Source organism: Myxine glutinosa, chromosome 8 (assembly GCF_964187855.1).
Source record: "Myxine glutinosa chromosome 8, kmMyxGlut1.1, whole genome shotgun sequence".
NCBI classification, from domain to species: domain Eukaryota; kingdom Metazoa; phylum Chordata; class Myxini; order Myxiniformes; family Myxinidae; genus Myxine; species Myxine glutinosa.
Genome location: NC_136268.1, coordinates 61,716,862 through 61,736,293, shown reverse-complemented (window position 1 = coordinate 61,736,293; position 19,432 = coordinate 61,716,862). Strand labels below are relative to the sequence as shown.

Genomic DNA, 19,432 nt, shown 5'->3' with positions numbered 1-19,432 from the left:
ATATATATATATGTGTCACCCCAATCATTTGTATAAATGTGACTGTTTAGAAATGGAGAGGTAGTCCAGACTGTCAAAAATAATGGCTGATACCTTAGGTGTGGCAAGCATGTTGTGACCATGTCTATTTCTTCGCAATAATCAAGAATGGAGCTTCAATGTTGCACAATTTGTAATCAGGAACACATTAATGTTTTGAGATCACAGAAAGTCAATGATGTTAAAAATATTGAGTTTATTTCATACAGCAAAGCAGTTCTTTACCAGAACAGTTAACGAACGTCTACATATTTTGTACACAAAAGAAAGAAGTAAGCATAACTTGTCAAGGAAGTTGGAAAGAGACACAAGTGATAAAAGCGTATGTGGAACAAGATCGGGAATGGGGGACAGCGAGGTCACGAATGACCTCACTTTTACATGTGGAACAGGTAAATAACTTCTTATTTGACTAGATTACCGGTGCTTCCAGTTAAATATGTAGTTTGTGCATAATAGCTGAAAGAGTAGGCCAACCAGATGTTTTCCAACGCCATAGAGAAAAAAAATAAATCTATTATTGACAATTGTTATCCGACAGTCATTGTATTGTGTGGAAATGGAGCTCGGTGGTTTCCAAGGATGTTGGCGTTGCAGTTAAAAAAAATAAAAATGGATGCAATGTGGTATGCTGAAAGTTCCCCCTGTATATCATGGCAGTAACTTCCCAGTTACAACAGCAATTGCATCTACCGACTATGGAATAAGCCATGCTGTTAAAGTGGTAGTTTACGCAATAATTAACTATTGGCGACAACATCACAGGTAAGTAACAGCCTCCTGCTGTTATGCACTGTGTCCAGCTGATAATGAACATGCTTTAACTTTGATGTACCACACGTATGACGATGTCTTTACCATTGTAATGGGCAAGTTGGTGTACAAGAGGAAGATAACTGTGCCATTAGAGATCCTGATGATGGCATGGCGTTCACGTGAAAACATCCACAAACTGCATACAGGCAATCTTCGGGTTACGTAAGCTCGACGTTACGTAAGCACCCAATGAAATAAAATAAATATTTTTTTTTAAATCGAGATTCGTCAATTTTTTTACGTCTTTACGTTTACGTGTGGAAGAAACCCTGCCTGCAATTCGTCCATTACTGAAACCGTGGACGATGTGGCCCAAAAAGTCGTCGACTTGGCGCATCAACTCCAGCTGGAGGTGGATGATGTTGGAGATGTTACTTGAGAGCTATGTGGAGCTCTCGAATGATTACCTCATGGAGTTGGAGGCTCGAAAGACTGCAAAGGAGAGCTTCGATGAGAAGCAGCCATTGTTGAACCTCCAGAGATATACAACAAAGGACTTGGCCGAGGCCTTCAAGCATTTCAATGCAGGACTGGTTGCTCGAGAGAGGATGGACCTGAATTCTTCGCCAATGTCAATAGAATCATCCAATATGGCCTCTCGTGCTACAAAATCATTTATGATGAGAAAAAGCGGGCAGCCGTTCAGTCCACTCTCGACCTCTTCATCAAGAAGGTTCGTAAACCTTCTACAGAGTCCCGAATTCCTAAGCCTTCGCGCTCCGTTACATACATGTTCAACCTGAAAGTCCGCCTCACATGAGCAAGTCAACACTAGGAATTAAGGTACGTGCTAATACTGCACATGTAAATGTTCAACTAATTATCTACTCATTTTTTTTTTTTCAGATTTTACTCGATGAAATTCGACTTGCAGAAAATCTACTTACAAACGGGTCCCAAGAACGGAAGCCTTACGCAAGTTGAGGATTGTGTACTGTGAAACATTCTCACCCACCTCACTGAAGGTCACAGCCTGCCACAAGCATATAAAGACAAAGTTCAATCTTTAACAAGTCGACACCAAAGGTGAAGGATCACAACCTGAGCCCGGTGAACACATTCAGAACTGGACAGCGTCTGGAGATATGTTGAACATGGATGGATCAAACGTTTGGCCTTTAAATGGTGATCCTTCGGCATCCCAACCTTTTTGCAGCATTTTGTGCACCTTCTGCAAATAAAAACAACAAATGGCACACATTATTAATAATACCTGTAAGCAGAGATGTCAACAAGTCATTTGAGCCAAATCACAAGTCGAGTCTCAGTCACTGTGGCATTAATTCAGTCTTCGACTTGTGTCAAGTCCCACATTTACTTAGAAACCTTTGAGCACAAACCATTAAGGAATTAAGACACGGGGCTTTATTTATTGGCATGTATGTTCTTAAAAGCTGTTTGACTCGTTTTTTGTTTTTTTTTGTAAACTTAAAACAGTGGACATTTTTTGCTTTGTTCCCAGCAAAAATAAATTTGTTAAATTTACTTCTCATATCTATCTGGTGTACCAACTTGAACGTAAGCACGTGGGACTAGTCAAAATAACGTCAGTTTATGTTTAAATGATTCACACATGGAACCAAAGCATTCAATGTGCAATGGCAAATGAGGTTTTTAAAATTTACTTCAACGTGTACGTTAAAATGAAACGTACAACTTATTAACCTCAATTGTTGTCCTTCACGATACCGTACTTTCTATGCCTTCTTATTTAAAAAAAAAAAAAAGATAAGTTGTGATACAATTTACAATTATTGACGAAGTTTCAATAAACCAAGTCACCTGACATTTAAATCATTACAAAATATTTTTATCAGGTCAGAACGTGCACGGGGTTACCAATCAGGGGCAAAGTTTCCCCCGGGCCGAATTCTGTATTCATGGTTTGAAAATAAGGGGGAAAAAAAAGTTTTCCCACGTTGCCACATTGGTAATATTGCTGCTTGCTGCTTGGACACGGTGTGCTGTCTGGAGAGTGGACATTCCCTTTAACCCTAATGGTAAATAGTACGCGACCCGGTGGCCATGCGCTCTGGTAGGCTGCACATGTACAGCATAGACACACAAGGCATACAGTATGTCATTAACCGCATCTGGCACACCCACGATGGAAAATAATTTCCCATCTATATAATAATAGCATAAGGACTCGACTTTGTTATCCCTTTTACGCCGCACCCAGTGACCCGATGCCCACGGCACTAATGGATTTACGATCTACGAATCGCGCTCTTTGTTTATCACGTATAGCCATACTCGAAAAATCTGAATTAGCCGACGTTGGGGCCCAAAAGCATCCGATTAACTGCCGATAAGACGCCATCTTACGACGCCATCGTATTGGCGTCTGCTGGGCGAAGGCGAAGCAAGCCGTCCGCTGATTGGACAGGCGAAGGCGAAAGCAAGCCGTCCACTGAGTGGACAATCCAGAGCATGCATTTGTGCCAGTGTCGGCGATCGTTGTTCATATACGCACTCTTCATTCTCATCTTTCTTCCTAACTCTTACTCGGACAAGCAAATCCCCTATGCCATCCATAATGGTACACACTATCCATACACCACATCCTCCCTTCCGTGGATGTTCCACGGGTTTCGGCTAGTTTATTTTAAACCTCGTTTTGATTCGATGTTTAGTCAACGATTATTTTCCGAACATTGTCAACAAGTAATTATAACTCAAGTCGCATGCAGGTTGCAAGCAAGTCGAAGTCCCCAGCCACCAAGTCCCAAGTGAATTTTGTCAAGTCGCAAAATTTTGCAACTCAGGTCCCAGACTAGAGTCCGAGTTTCCGACTCAAGTCGGCAACTCTGCCTGCAAGAGAAAGATCGTTTAATGACTTCATTCAGCCACACACATTAAAAAAAAACTCCAACCGGCAGCCAAATCCTATCGCAGATAAGATACTACAATGGCACTCGGTAGAGCACATACCTCCGCCAGGCTGAAGAGTTTACGGTGTATATCCCACTTATATGCCGGATCTGGATTCGGAACTGAACCAAAATCTAATCGGCCTGTTCTTGTCACCTAACCAACTCGTCCACCTAGTTTTGTCATAACTCGTCCATAACTTTTTTTAAATATCATGCTATATAATCGCTTTTCGCCCGATTCTAAATAATTCTCGTATCCGAATCCATATTCAGATCTTCACCAAAATCGAATCGATTCGTCCTTGTCACACACACAAAATGTCCACCAAGTTTCGTCCAAATCTGTCCAGAACTTTTTGAGATGTCCTGATATATGTCGGTTTCATAGACACAGACACCGATCTTCCAATGGTGAAGGATCACAAAAACAAAAAATAAAAAATAAATTAAAAAATCTACTAGCTGGATCCGAATCCGGATTTTCACCAAAATCTAATCATTTCGTCCTTGCCACATATGCTACCCTCTCTGTCAAATTTCGTTCGAATCCATCCACAACTTTTTGAGATATCTTGTTCACAGACATACAGACAGTGGTGAAAACATAACCTCCATCCACCTTCGGTGGCGGAGGTAAAAATAAAAAGATGAACAATTTAACATTTCTTGACAGTCTGGGGATACGATATTGGAATGCAATCACACGATTACATATAGAGTGGCCACAAAGTGCCTATGCATAATAATAGTGTGTCTGTTACTTATTTGTTTTCCAGGAACAGCTTCAGCATGAAGGACACCAGCAAGTACACGATAGAAGAGAAACTGATTACTTGTGTTTGGGTTCACGACCGCGAGTGTAAGACTTCAAAACAGCTGTCAGGGGCTGCTTTTATGACCTCCAACCCTCAACAAGGAAGATGTCCAGAAGAACATGGAGAAAAATTCAAATTTGTGCAGAGAATGGAGGGGAGCATACAGATAAATTCTAACTAAATTCTAACCGTGCATAGGGACTTTGTGGCCACTCTGTTACACACACAGAAATAATCAATAACACTGCTGCCATGCATTGTATACCTATCATATCTCTGGGATGCTTTCCCGAAAAGAAAATGGTCTATGGCTGAAGAAAACATTTTGTACGACAAATAAGATTGGAAGGGGAGATAATTTTCTTTAAACTCGTTGAGGACTTGCAATCCTTATTTCATTTAATGGACTGCATATGCTACCTCGATGAATTCTCCTTCTCATCCCAATGACCTCTCGTAGTTCTGAGATACTCACCATCTCATGGCTCTGTGGCTGGCCTTGAATCTTCTGATGGTAGTCAAATGTGAGCCGATTAAGCACAGCGTGTTCCTCCTCATCTACAGTGGCCATGGAACGCTCCTTATTGATTTTGTCGATGTCGATCAGCTCCTCACCTTCGATTAGTGCATTCCACCAGTATTGACCATTTTTGTTGAGGTGTACCTGTGAGGATGCATGTAAACTTCCATGACATAGAACAGCATATGTACAACCCCCCCCCCCCCCCCACCCCACCTTTCCACGCAACAATGCTGGTTCTCTTCAACCAGAATATGAACATTTATGAGGTTCACAAAAAAATTCTGAAAGTATACGATTTTTTTTATCTGCATGGTCAGTAAAAAATAATCTTAACCACAGCGTTGATTTAAAGTTGCAAGGCTTTGCTTTGGATCGACAATTATTTGAGTGCAAGGCACGTGTCTTACTGAAAAACAACTGTCAAAACGACTGTTTCATATTTTTTTTTTTTTAAACGTAAAAAAAAATCAGCACCAAAACGGCCATACCTTCAAAATTCCCATAGTCTCCATTGCAAACTAAGAGCCAAGAGCTCAAAAAAAAAAAGAAAATGGATGAAGCCCCATGCTCCAAGAAGAAGATGAAGCCCCTTCAAAGTCCAAATATTTCAGAAATCTCAGAAAAATCCTTGTGATTGTAGATACCTGAATACATTTTCCTGGCTCTAAGCTCCACATGGAATTCTCCGTGTTTACTTGGTGGTTGAGGCGGCCTTCGACAAGCACCTCCGCTCCCCCACTTCCATCCATCACCGCAACATGCAATGAGTCCTTCTGGATGTTTACCGAAACCTGGAAACCAATGCATTACAATAAGGTAATAAAGGGAACTGTGTAGAAGAGGGAAGTGGGGAGAAAGCAAGAAATACAAAAGTTCATGTTGCGAGGCATAAGACCACTTCACGCCTTCAAAAATTAAATTCAGTGGCTTTTCTATCACCTAAATACCAACAACGCAAATCTTGTGTGTTTATCTATTATGAAATGGAGAAGCATCCATGTATCATGCTTCATTCTAAGAGAAAACTGCTGTCGTAGAATGATAACTGCATTAGAATGTATGAGCAACAATTAATGCGTCATAAAATATTTAAATTTTGTTCATGCACAGAATCTGGTCACGTGATTGGTTGAATGGAAGCCCTCTTGATGCGGTTTACAGTGATACATGTTTTTACGGCTTGCAGGTCATGTCTTTTGGCTGAGGGCATGGCTGTGCTGCGGACGCAATGCCACCTCTAGGTTAGGGGAGGCATTTTTAGCGTTTTAGCCCTGATTTTAATCTGTTAATGAGCACAAATTTTGATGCGGTCAATACACCTTTGTTAAGCATCAGATATTAAGCTTGTGGCCAAGTCTCATCAACATTTTGCATTTGGTTCAATCGATAATGACTGAAGTGTTTATGGGCTCACTCACTGACTGACTGACCTATGGACAGTACTTGATCGCTTAAACTCATTTACTTGGAACCAAAAATGTGTCTGGTTAATCAAAAATATGCCCGTTTTTAAAGCCCTTTTTCCTTCATGAAAGAGGAAGTGGGAATGGGAACTTAATGCAGCAGTTCCAACGGTATTATTTATTCATCTACGACAGCAGGAACCCTTTAGAGCTTAGAACAATCAAATCTGACCCATAATTGGAAGGTCTCACCTCATCAATAAAATCCCCAGCTGCAACTATTACTATATAATTAATCAACAACCTGCCCTTCTAGCCAAAGAAAGCTGCATAGCGCAATCAAGAAAAGCCACACAAGGTAAGCCTTTGCCATCTCAAACTCTACCTGAGCTCCCCTAGAGTTGAGGACAAGTAAAACATGAACGAGAACCCCCATGCTACATGCCTCCATGAGCCACTGGATAGCTTCGCTTTAATACATGGTCTAGACTCATGGAAGAGCTAGGACACAGAACAGATCAAGACAACATAACAAAGGGAACAGCAGGAGACAGTGGAAATGCCAAAAGCAGAGCGGAGGGAGAAGATCGATGGAGACGGACAAACAAGGGATGCAAGTAACGATGAGGGATAAGGGAGAACGCAACGGGTGGACGAGGTGCAGGCTGCAATTTGTGGATGCCCTGAGGGTGGAGAATCGTGGTGAGGATTCCTGAGGGCCTCAGAATGCGATTGGAACTGCCAGAAAAACTTCAAACCCTCTTCCTTCCTCCATTCCCCCATCTGACTAGCCCCTTCTCCATTCTTTATGATCGATTCACTTGCATCCCATCCACTCCTACCCTCGCCATGTTTGTAAATAGATTGTGGCCATAGGATAGGTTAGGTTTTGGAATCGTGTCCAGTGTTACATGCAGGGTCCACCGAGTGTCTGGCGTAAGGACTCAGTTTGGAATTGTGCCTTCGTGAGGGATTGATGATCGCCATTTATTTATAACCTGCACAGATTCTTATTTTTAATTATATCCATTAAAATTGTTTACATCAGTGGATGTAGAGATGTTTTATTCCCACAATTGGGGTTCCAGACAAAAGAGCAAAAATGCGCGAGAAAATCCGCACTGTAACAATATACCTCAACTGCTTTGCCATCCCTTGCTGAGGTCACGTTGCCGGGGCCTAAGACCCTGTCATGTGACAATATCACATATCGTGTTGGATCTTAATGAAATAAACCTAACTGTACAATATTTGTAGCATTTACCAAACAAATGCAATCCAAAAAAAAAAGTGTGTGCCTGGAAACAAACGCTCTCTTTGGGAGCAGCCCTGGGGATGTGGGGCAAATTAATTTTGTGACCATGGCCTGCGATACCTCATCCCTCCGACAGGGGTCAGTAAATCATGTGCACTGTTCGACATATGAAGGTGAAAATCTCAAGTCGTCTCTCCACCTTAAGGGTGGGAGGAGGGATTATTTTGTGCCCATGGCCAGAGCAGGTATATAAAATGTGGTGGAGAGGCCAAGTTTTTTTTTTTTTTTGGATTCTACAAAGTTCAGACAAACAAGCCCTGGTGTTGGCTTAGTGGTTAGGGTGCCGGCTTGGGATCCTAGGGTCCTGGGTTCGAATCCCGGTCGATCGCTGAATTAACGCCAGGGGGGTTGACAGCCTGTCATCCTTCCGAGGTCGGCAAATTGAGTACCAGCTTGCTGGGATGAATGATCCCGGTGTGTACCCCGGTTTAGAATAGGTACACTGTATCCCTGCACATCTTAAGAAGTGACTAAGGGTTGGTGTCAGGAAGGGCATCCGGCCATAAAAACATTGCCTCAAACAGGGAACCATGATTGTCATGGGGCCCACAAGGCTAACCCCCGCTTTAGCAGGGAAAATGGCCTTAAAACGATCATTCATTCAAAGTTCAGACAAACAGTATTGAGCACAGGTTTGTGTTATTCCAATGATATTCATACTTTAGGACTTTAAAAAAGTCATCAGTGATAAGTCAGACATGTTTTCATTGTAAATTAAACGGTTTTTATAAATGCATATGAAAGAAACTGCTTAAGTAAAAATAATAAGATTGTCATTTTATAGTACAGTATCAGTCAATACTTTGTGTGTCCGCCCTTTGCCTTATTGAGTGCCATCACTCTTTACCCATGCTTCTTGTATCCGACTGAAGCACTCTTACAGGAATATTGTGCCAAATATCCTGCAGTACATTCCACAGTTCTGCAATGTTAGTTGGGTTCCTCTTGTTCTTCTGTTTCCAGGTAATTCCATTCATGGTCTCGATGGGACTCGTGTCCAGACTGAGATGGCCATTCTAACACTTGGAGCACACCAGCTGTAACCTTGTTCTTCAAATACTCTATTAGATGTGTGTTTTGAATCATTGTCCAATTGGAAAATGAATCCTCTTCTGATTACACGATTTCTACTCAGAACTGCATGGTGCTGCATTATCTGCTTGTACTTACTTCTTTTGTTCTTGGCCCATTGATTTTAACATGTTTTTCAACACCAAAAGCTGAGATACAATATAGGACATTCACAGAACATCTCCCATGTTTAACAGTATGCTGCAAACATTGGGTGCCGCAACATTCTCCAGCTCTTCAGGGTACGAACATATGATGGTACCATAATTCCCCAATGCTCTCAAAGCAATGAACTCTAAATTTCAATAAATAATTTTCAATAAATCAATAAATAAATGTTTTTAGCTCTTTCACGAGCCTCGATCTTGTATACAAAAAGAAAAAAGAAAAAAATCTTGCTAGTAAATGCTCTGCACAAGGGTTGACAAAATAAGTTATGATCACTTGTATAATGTCTTCCAATTGCTTCTGGAAGTTGCAGCATGCACAAGACCAGGATGTCCAAGATAATCGCAAGGAGCAAAGGCAGAAGGAAATACGATGGAATGATAAAATGGCCAAATAAAGGCCCAAGTCGGTTATCAAGGAAAGTCAAACTACCTGCTTTCCTCGAGTGATGGAGGCTTGCACAGGCACTCGAACGTCAACGTCTGTGAAGTCTTGAGACCACATATACTTGTCACGCACAGCACCATTATAGCTCTCAGGGTTGTCATGGGAAAATCCCAGATCCTTACTATGAAAAATAAAGAAAAAAAAAAAACACCGATAGAAAACTATTCCTCAACCAAAGTCAATTATTTGAACATCACTGGCAATTTCTGATGCAGTAGATCAACCTTACAATGATGTTATAATGATACCAATCTTAACACACCTGAGATTTTAACTTTGTTACAATTGCCAACTCAAAAATAGTTATAGCCCTAAAGTAGCATAACTTTCTTTCGTAATTTACTAACAACAAAACATACCAAAGACAGGAAACAACTTAGGTTCACATAAAAGGCAAATAATATACAAACCGAAATTGTTATTTTACTCCATATTTTGGTATACAATTGTGCATTCGGTAAGTTTTGCATACAACATAAGCAATACAATTGTGCATTCGGAAAGTTTTGCATGCAACATAAGCAATTTCCGTACAGTTAAGCAGGTCTGCATCATTTAACAAGTAGTACTAGAGTATACATTTTATCAAAAGGATAACAGCGGCAAAAAACAAAAATCAATGTGATGGAATAATTACACGATTACACATTTAGGGACAAATTTACAAAAGGTGTTTAAGAGTTAGACGCGTGTAGAATGAATTGCTAATCATGCGATGATCACCCGTTCAAAGTTAGTCGCCAATCGCCGAAGAGCGATTTCTAATGCGCGATGAAAACCTAATCACAAGCGATTAAGTAATAAACTTTTACACGTCAGTGAGGGCGTATTTTTGCTAGAGGCAAATTTGGGTTTTCTTTCCCAAATACTGAACAAAATATCACCACATGGGCCAGTTAAGTGTGTTTTCAGCCTTGAAAAGCAAGCATTGCATGGCTTATAATTGGCAGTTTACATGAGACTGTGAATATGGATGTGTAAGGAGTGCTTGAATTCGCTCAAGGAGACAGAAGAGGATATAGGAATCGGGCAGTTCACCAACATATGTTGAGATGCTTCCAACATGCATGCTTCCAACTTGAGAGTTGAGTACAACTTGAGTTGAGATGCTTCCAACATGCACCAACATATGCTTCCAACATGCATTGAGAATCTTTGAGGATAAATGCCAATATCAAATTTGTATGGTGCTAGACTGTCGAAGGAATCATTGTTGGTGTCTGAATGTAGTACAATATGACCTCGATCAACATACGATGAGGAGAAATGTTCTGAATCCCTTCCAACAATTGTCCTGGGCACTGCGATTCCATGCACGTGCAACATTTCAATTGAATGTTGGAGATACATGTGTTGTTTCACAGGCTAATCATCTGTTTAGGCACGCACAACTAATCGGCTGTTTATCTCCCTTAGTACATTGTTATTTAGACGGATGATTAGTTGTGCACGTACAACGTTGTTTTTGCCAGCGTTTAATGGTTTGGCGTGTGTTAACAAAATGTTTTAACGCTCATCAAGCGCCTTTTGTAAATTAGGTCCTTCGTGTACAATAAAAAGTGCAAAATAATTTACATCACGTGTTGAAGAGTCGTGCCTTTTCCTGGCAGTGGCCAACTGAGGCCAGACTTTACTAGCAGTGGTCTACTGCTTCTTTGGTATGCAGCACAAGGCAATGGCAGCATCCTTGGCTGACGGCACACCTGTGTGACTGCAATGCCTTCAGTAGGTTAGAGCAGGAATTTGTAATTTGGCCAGAGTGCTGGGAATAGCTAACCTACTCTTCATGAAGGACACCGTGGGATCTTTAACGCCCACTAACTAATGCTGGTTTTCAGGTTGCCCAATTTTAACGTCCAATCGTCCATCTGCAAGGGACAGCCCACAATGATGATGAATGGCCCTGCTCCTGAAAACCTGGGAATTCATAGCTGGGCTGAGATTCAAACCCAGGATAGACCGTTTAGAGGCAAGTGTGCATACCTCTAAGTCTAAGCCATCCTGCCAGCCCTTTGTAGTCTACTCTGGTCAAAGGACTATTCTGGAATCTAAATAGCAATGAGCTGATCTTACTACTCTGCACAGTATGCAAGCACAGACAGATGAGCAACAAGCATAAATGCGGTAATTTTACAGTTATAAACCACGGTTTATTCACAGTTTTTTCATTCAAAAACCATTCGGTGCGGTTGATACATGAGGTGCGGCTTGTACTTCGCCTGATGTTATTTTATTCCGGTTCTCTTCTCCCACTATTCTACAACTTGGAATCATTGCTAACAAAACATGTCTTCGACAATCTAGACTAGGCTGTACCATCTTCACGTAAAAGTTTCCAGCAGATTAAGTGCATCCAATTGTAATTTGATATGGTCCTCTTAATTTCAGCGCTGCGGTTTATATTCAAGTGTGATTTATACACGAGTTTGTTTTTCAAAAATATCAACAGTTATGGAGTGTGGCTTATACTTGGAAAATTGCAGTACTCATCCAGATAATATGTAATGCAATGGAGTCACATTTTCATGGGAAACTAATTACTCAAAAAGTATTCTATTAAAAGTTATTCACCTTCTTCAATATGAGACCGCTTTTTCAATTCATAGTTTAACGACATACAGAGACTTGTCTTGCCCCATTTTGCCATTAACATCAAGCTGCGATAAACCTTTTACAAGCAGACACCATGATCTCAACAATTCCAGGAACCAAGAAGTAAACTCACCCAACTTTTGAAGCACTTTGTTCATGAAGCTCCTTGGTAGCAGTCTCGTGCTGTTCATCAGGAGCGTTATCTGGAAATGCAGCTGCCCCCGCCTGCTCGACCCCACTTTCACTTGCTGCAATCTTAGTATCCACATCTCCACGAGTCTCACAAACAGGCTGCTCCGAGCTCACCTCCTCTTCCCCAACCACCTCCACCTCACTTGCAACAACAGCTGGACCAATACCAGGTTCGGTTGGACATACCACAGTCATGTCCTGCTGTTCTTTTTGCTGCTGCTTCTGCAAGTTCTCTTTCAGCCGTGCTTCTAGTTGCTTCAGGCGTTTCTTGTGATCGTTACTGGCCAATCGTTGAAAGGTTCCAAATGCCTTTTGGGGAAAATATTGTAAATTGGGTTTATATAAAAGAAAACACACATTTTCAAATGTAAAGCACTGTCTACTTATATTACCTTCATGCCAGTCCTATCAGTATATCAGCCCATCGTCCCTTTCCTCATCAGAATGTCATGTCTAAAACACCTTGAGCAATAAATTACTTTATTTGGTTATCAATTATGATAGCTTGCACCTTTTCATTTTGGGTTTAAAAATAAATAAATAAATAAATTTATTGTTTACAATCGCTCATCTCACCAATATTTTCAATAATCACAACATTTTTAGCTCAGCATTTTATGAGCATTCTTATTGCATCAACAGTTTTGGAACATGTGTTATAATCACAAATATACACATCAGATCCCGAGCTAGAACGAACCAAAGGGGTACTCCACTGTGCCCTCTTAAAATGGGTGTTGCCCCTGTTTCAAAGGTGCCCTAACAGTCTAACCCCCAACTACCCCCAGTCTTTTCCACCAAACCCCCATGCACATGTAACAGATGTGAACACAACACCGACTATAATGACTAAACTCACAGTAGGTTAACATTGAAAATTTTAACTTTGTCATACATTCACATTCAAAACGTAAAGGATCCAACCTAGAGTGCATGTAAGCCTAAAGGTAAGTACACCCCGAGGTCCACTTTTGCTTTGTTTAACAGGTGGAGCGTTCTTTGGGCATTTTAACCCTTAAAGTGCAGGATTTACTGGTTTAGTAGGCCAGAAATGCTTTTTCGGTTTTTCTCCACCAATTAGAAGCAAGCTTTTATAAGTTTCGCGGGTATTATACCGTGTAAGAAAGGTCATGATTGGTTCTTTGGATTGACATCGGTTTAAACTCATTTGCATACAAACAGTGACGAGACCACGCACATACAATTAGGCTATCATAATTGGTCGGGCCATGGTGGTGGCCCGACGCGCTTTATGGGTTAATAACAATAAGGTACGGTTAGAACACAAACCTGCCCAACCTTCTGAGTTCTGTGCATGTATTCCCCAATTTGATTCCGGAGTAGCGACCAGATGTCATCTGAGATGATGAAATGTCGAGTTTTGTTTTGTTATAAATTAATCGGATGCGGCACAACCGAGTGCGCCGGTCCTCACCTTCTTTACGACCTTCTCAGCCACTCCGGGAGGGAATCCCAGCTTATCCTCAGGGGTCACCATGATGCGGTAGAAATCGGTACGGCGGTACAGGAAGCCAAACATGACGTGCAGAAACTTCTCAATCCGCTCTTCGTGTTGCAACACGGCGAGCAAAGCCTGATCGTACATCGATGTCATCTCAGGACGGCCCTCCATTGAACTGAAGCGGATGTTGTGTAAATGACAACACGCTGCTCGTTTTAAAAGCACAGCAGCAACGGCTCCGTTGACACCGGAAACGCAAACGGCTAAGCGCATATGTCGAAAATGTCGATGGAATATGATACTATGAAGATTTGTGTTTTCCAAACGTTTTAAAATCATATACACTACAGATTCAATAACAAATAACACTAAAGCTTCCAGTTTATAAAGACAATGTGAAATATCACACTTTCTTCAAAAACCGAATTGGCGTACACCTCCAGCAACTGCACATCCGCTACACCGCAACGGAGGTAAAAACATAATTTGCGAAAGAATTTAAAAGGAAGAATCAAAAATTACAAAAGGGGAGAACAAAATACGTAAAGCAGGCCAATACATTGTGCATGATCATCCATAAGACGAGACACCAAGTTTAACGTCCATCCAAGATGTTCCAAGACCAAATGCCACAAGAATACCATTTAATTATTAAAGTATTTACCATTATTAGCTTGTTTTGACAGATCCAGGTTAGGATGTTCTTTTCGATAACTTCAAGCAAAAGCCTCTCTAAAAATACACTCAATTCTATATTTGATTTTCTACTGACAGTAAAGCAGTTGTGATGTTGTAGCTAATGCAGTATTGATTTACACCCCCATTTACATTCACCTAAGCTCCAGGAAAAAATCCATGTATAACCCATGCAAATCCCATGTCCAGCCTTTGTGGGCTGGCCCACCAAAAGCCCATGCCCTGTCCACTGGGATAGCCCAGGAAAAGGGCATGTCCTGCCCACGTGGGCTAACCCAATTGGCCCCCAGGTGGAGCCTATGGACAAATCCAGCTGGGGCCTACGTGGGGGGGACACACTTGGGACCCACAAGTTAGCCCACATAGGACTCATATGGGACCCAGCTGGACATACTGTCTGGGCATGTACACACACAAACAAAACAAACACACACACACACACACACACACACACACACACACACACACACACACACACACACACACACACACACACACACACACACACACACACATCACTTGAGGTGGTGTAACGACGGTAAAAGATAATCGGCGGTTTATGTCTTCGTTTCACGTATTTTGGCTTATTTATCTTTATATCCCCTCCACTGCAGATTTACAAGTACTAAGTAGTGTTCACTTTGAAACTGTAAAGTCTGAATATTTTTACTACCGAGGTTAAATGTACGAAAGAGTTATTTAAATATTTGTTTTGTTTTGCGTTTCCTTCCTTTCAGGCCAAGATGGCTGCGCCTGTGAATGGCGTGCCCAGCGATCTCTTTCCGTTTGTGTTGCGATTTCTGCGGGAAAACAAGTTCACCGAAGCGGCGGCGGCGTTCGTGAAAAAGACAAACCTGGTACGTTTCAGGGCCGAGTCGCGTCCCCGTATAGTATCGCCAGGTAATGAGACACGAACAGGCCGCGGGGTTGCCAAGGTGTTCACGTTGCAGCCACGTGTTGATCACAGGCGACGCTGCTCCAAACTGGACCGTCTTCCCCCCCCATTGGCAAACTATACCTGTTACCGCATTTGGATGTTTAAATATATAATATGTAGGCCCTACTGTCTAATTATAATTACGGTTAATAAGGGGGTTTACCCCACGCTTGATTATTATTATTCCGATGGTCTTGTTCTAGCTCAGGGTACAACGAGCGAGTTGTGAGTGGATGATTGAAGATGATGTTGCAAACGTTTACTTCGGTATAGTAGACCAACTATACATGAAAAGGTCTTCGCTGACGGGAATATCATTTGCTCAAAATAACGAAGACTGTTTAAAAAAAAATACAAAATGAAAATGCTTTTATGCAGCCATCGCTTGACCTCTGCTTGACCATGCAGATAATTTTATGACGACCTTTGACCTTTAAAATTAAAAATAATAAACTTTCTTTTTATTGGCGAACCTATTCTATGACCAATATGCAAATTCTTAAAATTTCAGGTCGGTCGGATAAAAATTGACGATTTTATGTGACGTTGACCTTTGATCTTTTGACCAAGTTATTAATTTGCCTTCTCCTTGTTATCATAATAAAGCTTTATTGAAAATTCGATGACAAAACCCAAATGGTAAAAAAAAAAGTTACGGCACTCATACACATACACATACACGTACAACCATACACACACACGAACACACACATATTCACACAAACACACACACAAGTGATTACAAAACCCGTCTCCTGCTATGCATTGGATGTGCTAAAAAGGGAAGTAATGGAATCAGGTGGGAGAAGGTCAACGTCCTGTTCACTTAAGTCTTCTCTTGAACAGGCATGGGTGCTCCTCTGGTTGGCAGCGAGTGCCTATGGAAGCAACAGCAGATAGCTCAGATGACATAACACTGGTACTGTTCACCAGAGGTCCTGGGTTCGATTCACTGTCTGGACGTGTAATTTCCCACATAGTCTCGTGAAAAGTAAGTACACCCCATGTAAAGTTTTGACTTTTTCAACATATTTCAACATACAGCTATTTGATCTTCATTTCAACAATATTGATAGATAAAGATGATATAATATAACAAATATCATGAAACATTTACATTTTGTAGTCCATTGTATAATTTAAATAAACATAAATGCAAATTTCGCATGTGGAAAAAGTAAGTACACCCCGACATTTATCACGACTTCAAATACCTAAAATTAGAGTCAGGTGCACCAGCTCAGGTGCAAATGATTAGAACATCGTTAGAGAGGATCTTGGAGGAACCTGTCTTATTTAAACCTCAGACATTTAGTTTGGTTTGTTCTTTGTTGTTCAAGTGTGTGGCGTGACCATGCCTAGATCAAAAGAGCTCTCTGAGGCCTTCAGAAAGAAGGTTATAGATGCCTACGAGTCTGGGAAGGGATTTTAAAAGATCTCCAAACAATTTGAAATCGATCATTCGACTGTCCGGAAGATCATCTACAAGTGGAGAAGATTCCAAACAACTGCCAACTTGTTCAGGCCGGGCTACCCCAGCAAGTTCAGCCCGAGAGCAGACCGCAAGATGCTGAAAGAAGTCTCGAAGAACCCCAGAATGTCATCACGGGGCCGACAGGTAGCTCTTGCCACTGTTGATGTCAAAGTGCACGAGTCTACCATTAGAAAGAGGCTGCACAAATTTTATCTACGTGGGAGGTGTGCCAGGAGGAAACCTTTGCTGTCCAGAAAAAACATCAGGGCAAGACTAAAGTTTGGCGAAAAACATGTTTGGCGAAAACCAAAGACAGCATTTGACCACAAGAACCTGATACCAACTGTAAAGCATAGTGGTGGAAATATTATGGTTTGTGGCAGCTTTGCTGCATCAGGGCCTGGGCAGCTCACCATCATAGAATCCACTATGAATTCTTCATTGTACCAGAGGGTGCTTGAGGATAATGTGAGGCCATCTGTCGGAAAGTTGAAGCTCAACCGAAGGTGGACGTTGCAATATGACAATGACCCTAAACATACCAGTAAATCCACCAAGGAATGGCTGAAAAGAAAGAAATGGAGGGTTCTGGAATGGCCAAATCAAAGCCCGGATCTAAATCCCATCGAGATGTGGGGGGATTTGAAACGAGCTGTGCATGCAAGAAACCCCTCAAACATCGCACAGCTGAAAGAATTCTGCATGGAGGAGTGGGCAAAAATTTCTCCCAGTCGATGTCAGAGACTGGTAGACAGTTATAAGAAACGCCGACTTGAGGTTGTTTCTGCTAAAGGGGGCAATACCGCCTATTAGAGCCAAGGGTGTACTTACTGTTTCCACATGCGAAATTTGCATTTATGTTTATTTAAATTATACAATGGACTACAAAATGTAAATGTTTCATGATATTTGTTATATTATATCACCTTTATCTATCAATATTGTTGAAATGAAGATCAAATAGCTGTATGTTGAAAAAGTCAAAACTTTACATGGGATGTACTCACCTTTTCACATGACTGTATGTCGATTGGTTATTTACAATCCTGTTCATTTATATAATAATGTATACAGTATATGTATTTGCAATTGCTGGGTAATTACCAAAGGCTGACAGAATCTTAACGAGAAGATTTGGTACAACAATTTTCATAAACACGTTCTTGGAATATTAACTGGTGATGGCATTATACATGATAATGATGGTGCATGGTATATAATACAAAGGATAATATAACTTTTTTAATTCTGAAGAGTGACAATGTGAACTTCAGGAAAAAAAATCTCCATTTTGAACCCTCTTGATCTTTTCGCTCTTGAAAATGTCCTTACAAAGTCAGTGTCGAGGATGGGATCCACTCGCATCTTTTTCCACACCGTATGGATAATTGATCTAGCATGGATCATGTGATCATGTGAATTGATCTAGATCTCCCGGTGTGTACCCTGGTTAGAATAGGTACACCGTATCCCTGCGTGTCGTAAGAGGCGACAAAGAGGGTTTGCGTCAGGAAGCGCCTCCGGCCATAAAAACATTGCCTCAAAAAGAGAACCATGACAATTACAACTACCAATGGGCAGGGTACAGCCCAAAGTGGAGATCGGTTTCTGAGGTTTGGGACATGGAATGTAGGGACAATGACAGGGAGATCAGGAGAAGTGGTGGAAGTATTGGTCAGAAGAAGAGTGGACATATGTTGTGTGCAAGAGACGAGATGGAAGGGATGTGGTGTGAGAATGGTGAAGGGTAGGCAGGGACAGAAATACAAGTTTGTGTGGCAAGGGTGCCCGGAGGGCGTGAATGGTGTTGGTGTCCTGTTTTCTGAGGAGTTTGTAGACAGTGTGGTGAGTGTGACTAGAGTTAGTGATAGGTTGATGATGGTGAAAATGTTGATTGGAAAGCTCTTCGTGAACGTCATCTCGGGTTATGCTCCGCAGGTTGGTCGGAGCGATGAAGAGAAGGACAAGTTCTGGTGTGCGATAGAGAAGCTGATGGAAAATGTGAAAGATGAAGAAGTTGTTGTGGTAGGAGGCGACCTAAATGGACATGTGGGAAGTTTTGAGGGAGTTCATGGGGGTTACAGATATGGTGTGAGAAATGGAGAAGGTGAAAGGATTTTGGAGTTTGCTGATGGAGCTGATTTGTTGATTTGTAACACTCGGTTCCAGAAAGGGGATAATAAGCTTGTTCCATACACGTCAGGTGGGTCGAAGACAACCGTTGACTACCTGATGGTGCGTAGGCGAGATAGGGGGCACCTCCGGGACACAAAGGTGATCCCGGGGGAGGAAGCTGTTTCACAGCACCCCTTGGTTGTCTGCGACATAAGGGTGAAAGGTGCGAGGAGAGCTCGGCGGGTGAAGTACCAACCGAGAATGAAGGTGTGGAGGTTGAAAGAGGTGACAGTAAGGGAGGCATTAAAAGAGAGGCTGAGTAGGGTTAGAGGATGATGTGGTTGAGCTTGAATGTGGTTGGATGTCAATGAAAGATAGTCTGTTGGGAGCCGTTGGTGAGGTATGTGGATTTACAAAAGGACCACCGAGGCACTCGGAAACATGGTGGTGGGATGATGAAGTTGGAAAGAGGATTGACGAGAAGAGGAAGA

The 19,432-nt window shown here is 41.6% G+C and overlaps 2 protein-coding genes across 7 annotated transcripts in view; one reads left to right on the top strand and one right to left on the bottom strand.

Annotated features, from left to right (window-relative positions):
- Nucleotides 1–215: 215 nt before the first annotated feature.
- On the bottom strand, nt 216–14,167 carry NUDCD3 (NudC domain containing 3). Its single transcript, XM_068124549.2, has 6 exons — nt 13,693–14,167; nt 12,199–12,566; nt 9,459–9,594; nt 5,714–5,860; nt 5,022–5,210; nt 216–2,026 (listed from the first exon to the last, which is right to left on the bottom strand). Exons 1-6 carry the CDS (start codon nt 14,056–14,058, stop codon nt 1,916–1,918), a joined length of 1,317 nt encoding a protein of 438 aa, XP_067980650.2. The 5' UTR covers nt 14,059–14,167; the 3' UTR covers nt 216–1,915.
- Nucleotides 14,168–15,131: 964 nt separating this feature from the next.
- The window catches only part of NOLC1 (nucleolar and coiled-body phosphoprotein 1), a 66,038-nt gene continuing 61,737 nt past the window's right edge, over nt 15,132–19,432 (top strand). For all 6 annotated transcript variants that reach the window (XM_068124546.2, XM_078783325.1, XM_068124545.2 and 3 more), the window contains exon 1: nt 15,132–15,272. In XM_068124546.2, coding sequence (XP_067980647.2) covers nt 15,159–15,272 — 114 coding nt within the window. In that variant the 5' untranslated portion in view covers nt 15,132–15,158. The remainder of the gene's footprint in view (nt 15,273–19,432) is intronic.

Bases quoted from the DNA above. Each gene is read 5' to 3' on its own strand.
- NUDCD3 (XM_068124549.2), bottom strand. From the start codon at position 14,058: ATGATTTTAAAACGTTTGGAAAACACAAATCTTCATAGTATCATATTC. The intron at 9,595-12,198 runs GTGAGTTTACTT...TATTTTTCATAG, and splicing joins CAAAGTGCTTCAAAAGTTGG to TAAGGATCTGGGATTTTCCC. The intron at 2,027-5,021 runs GTGAGTATCTCA...TTTTATTTGCAG, and splicing joins AGCCACAGAGCCATGAGATG to AAGGTGCACAAAATGCTGCA.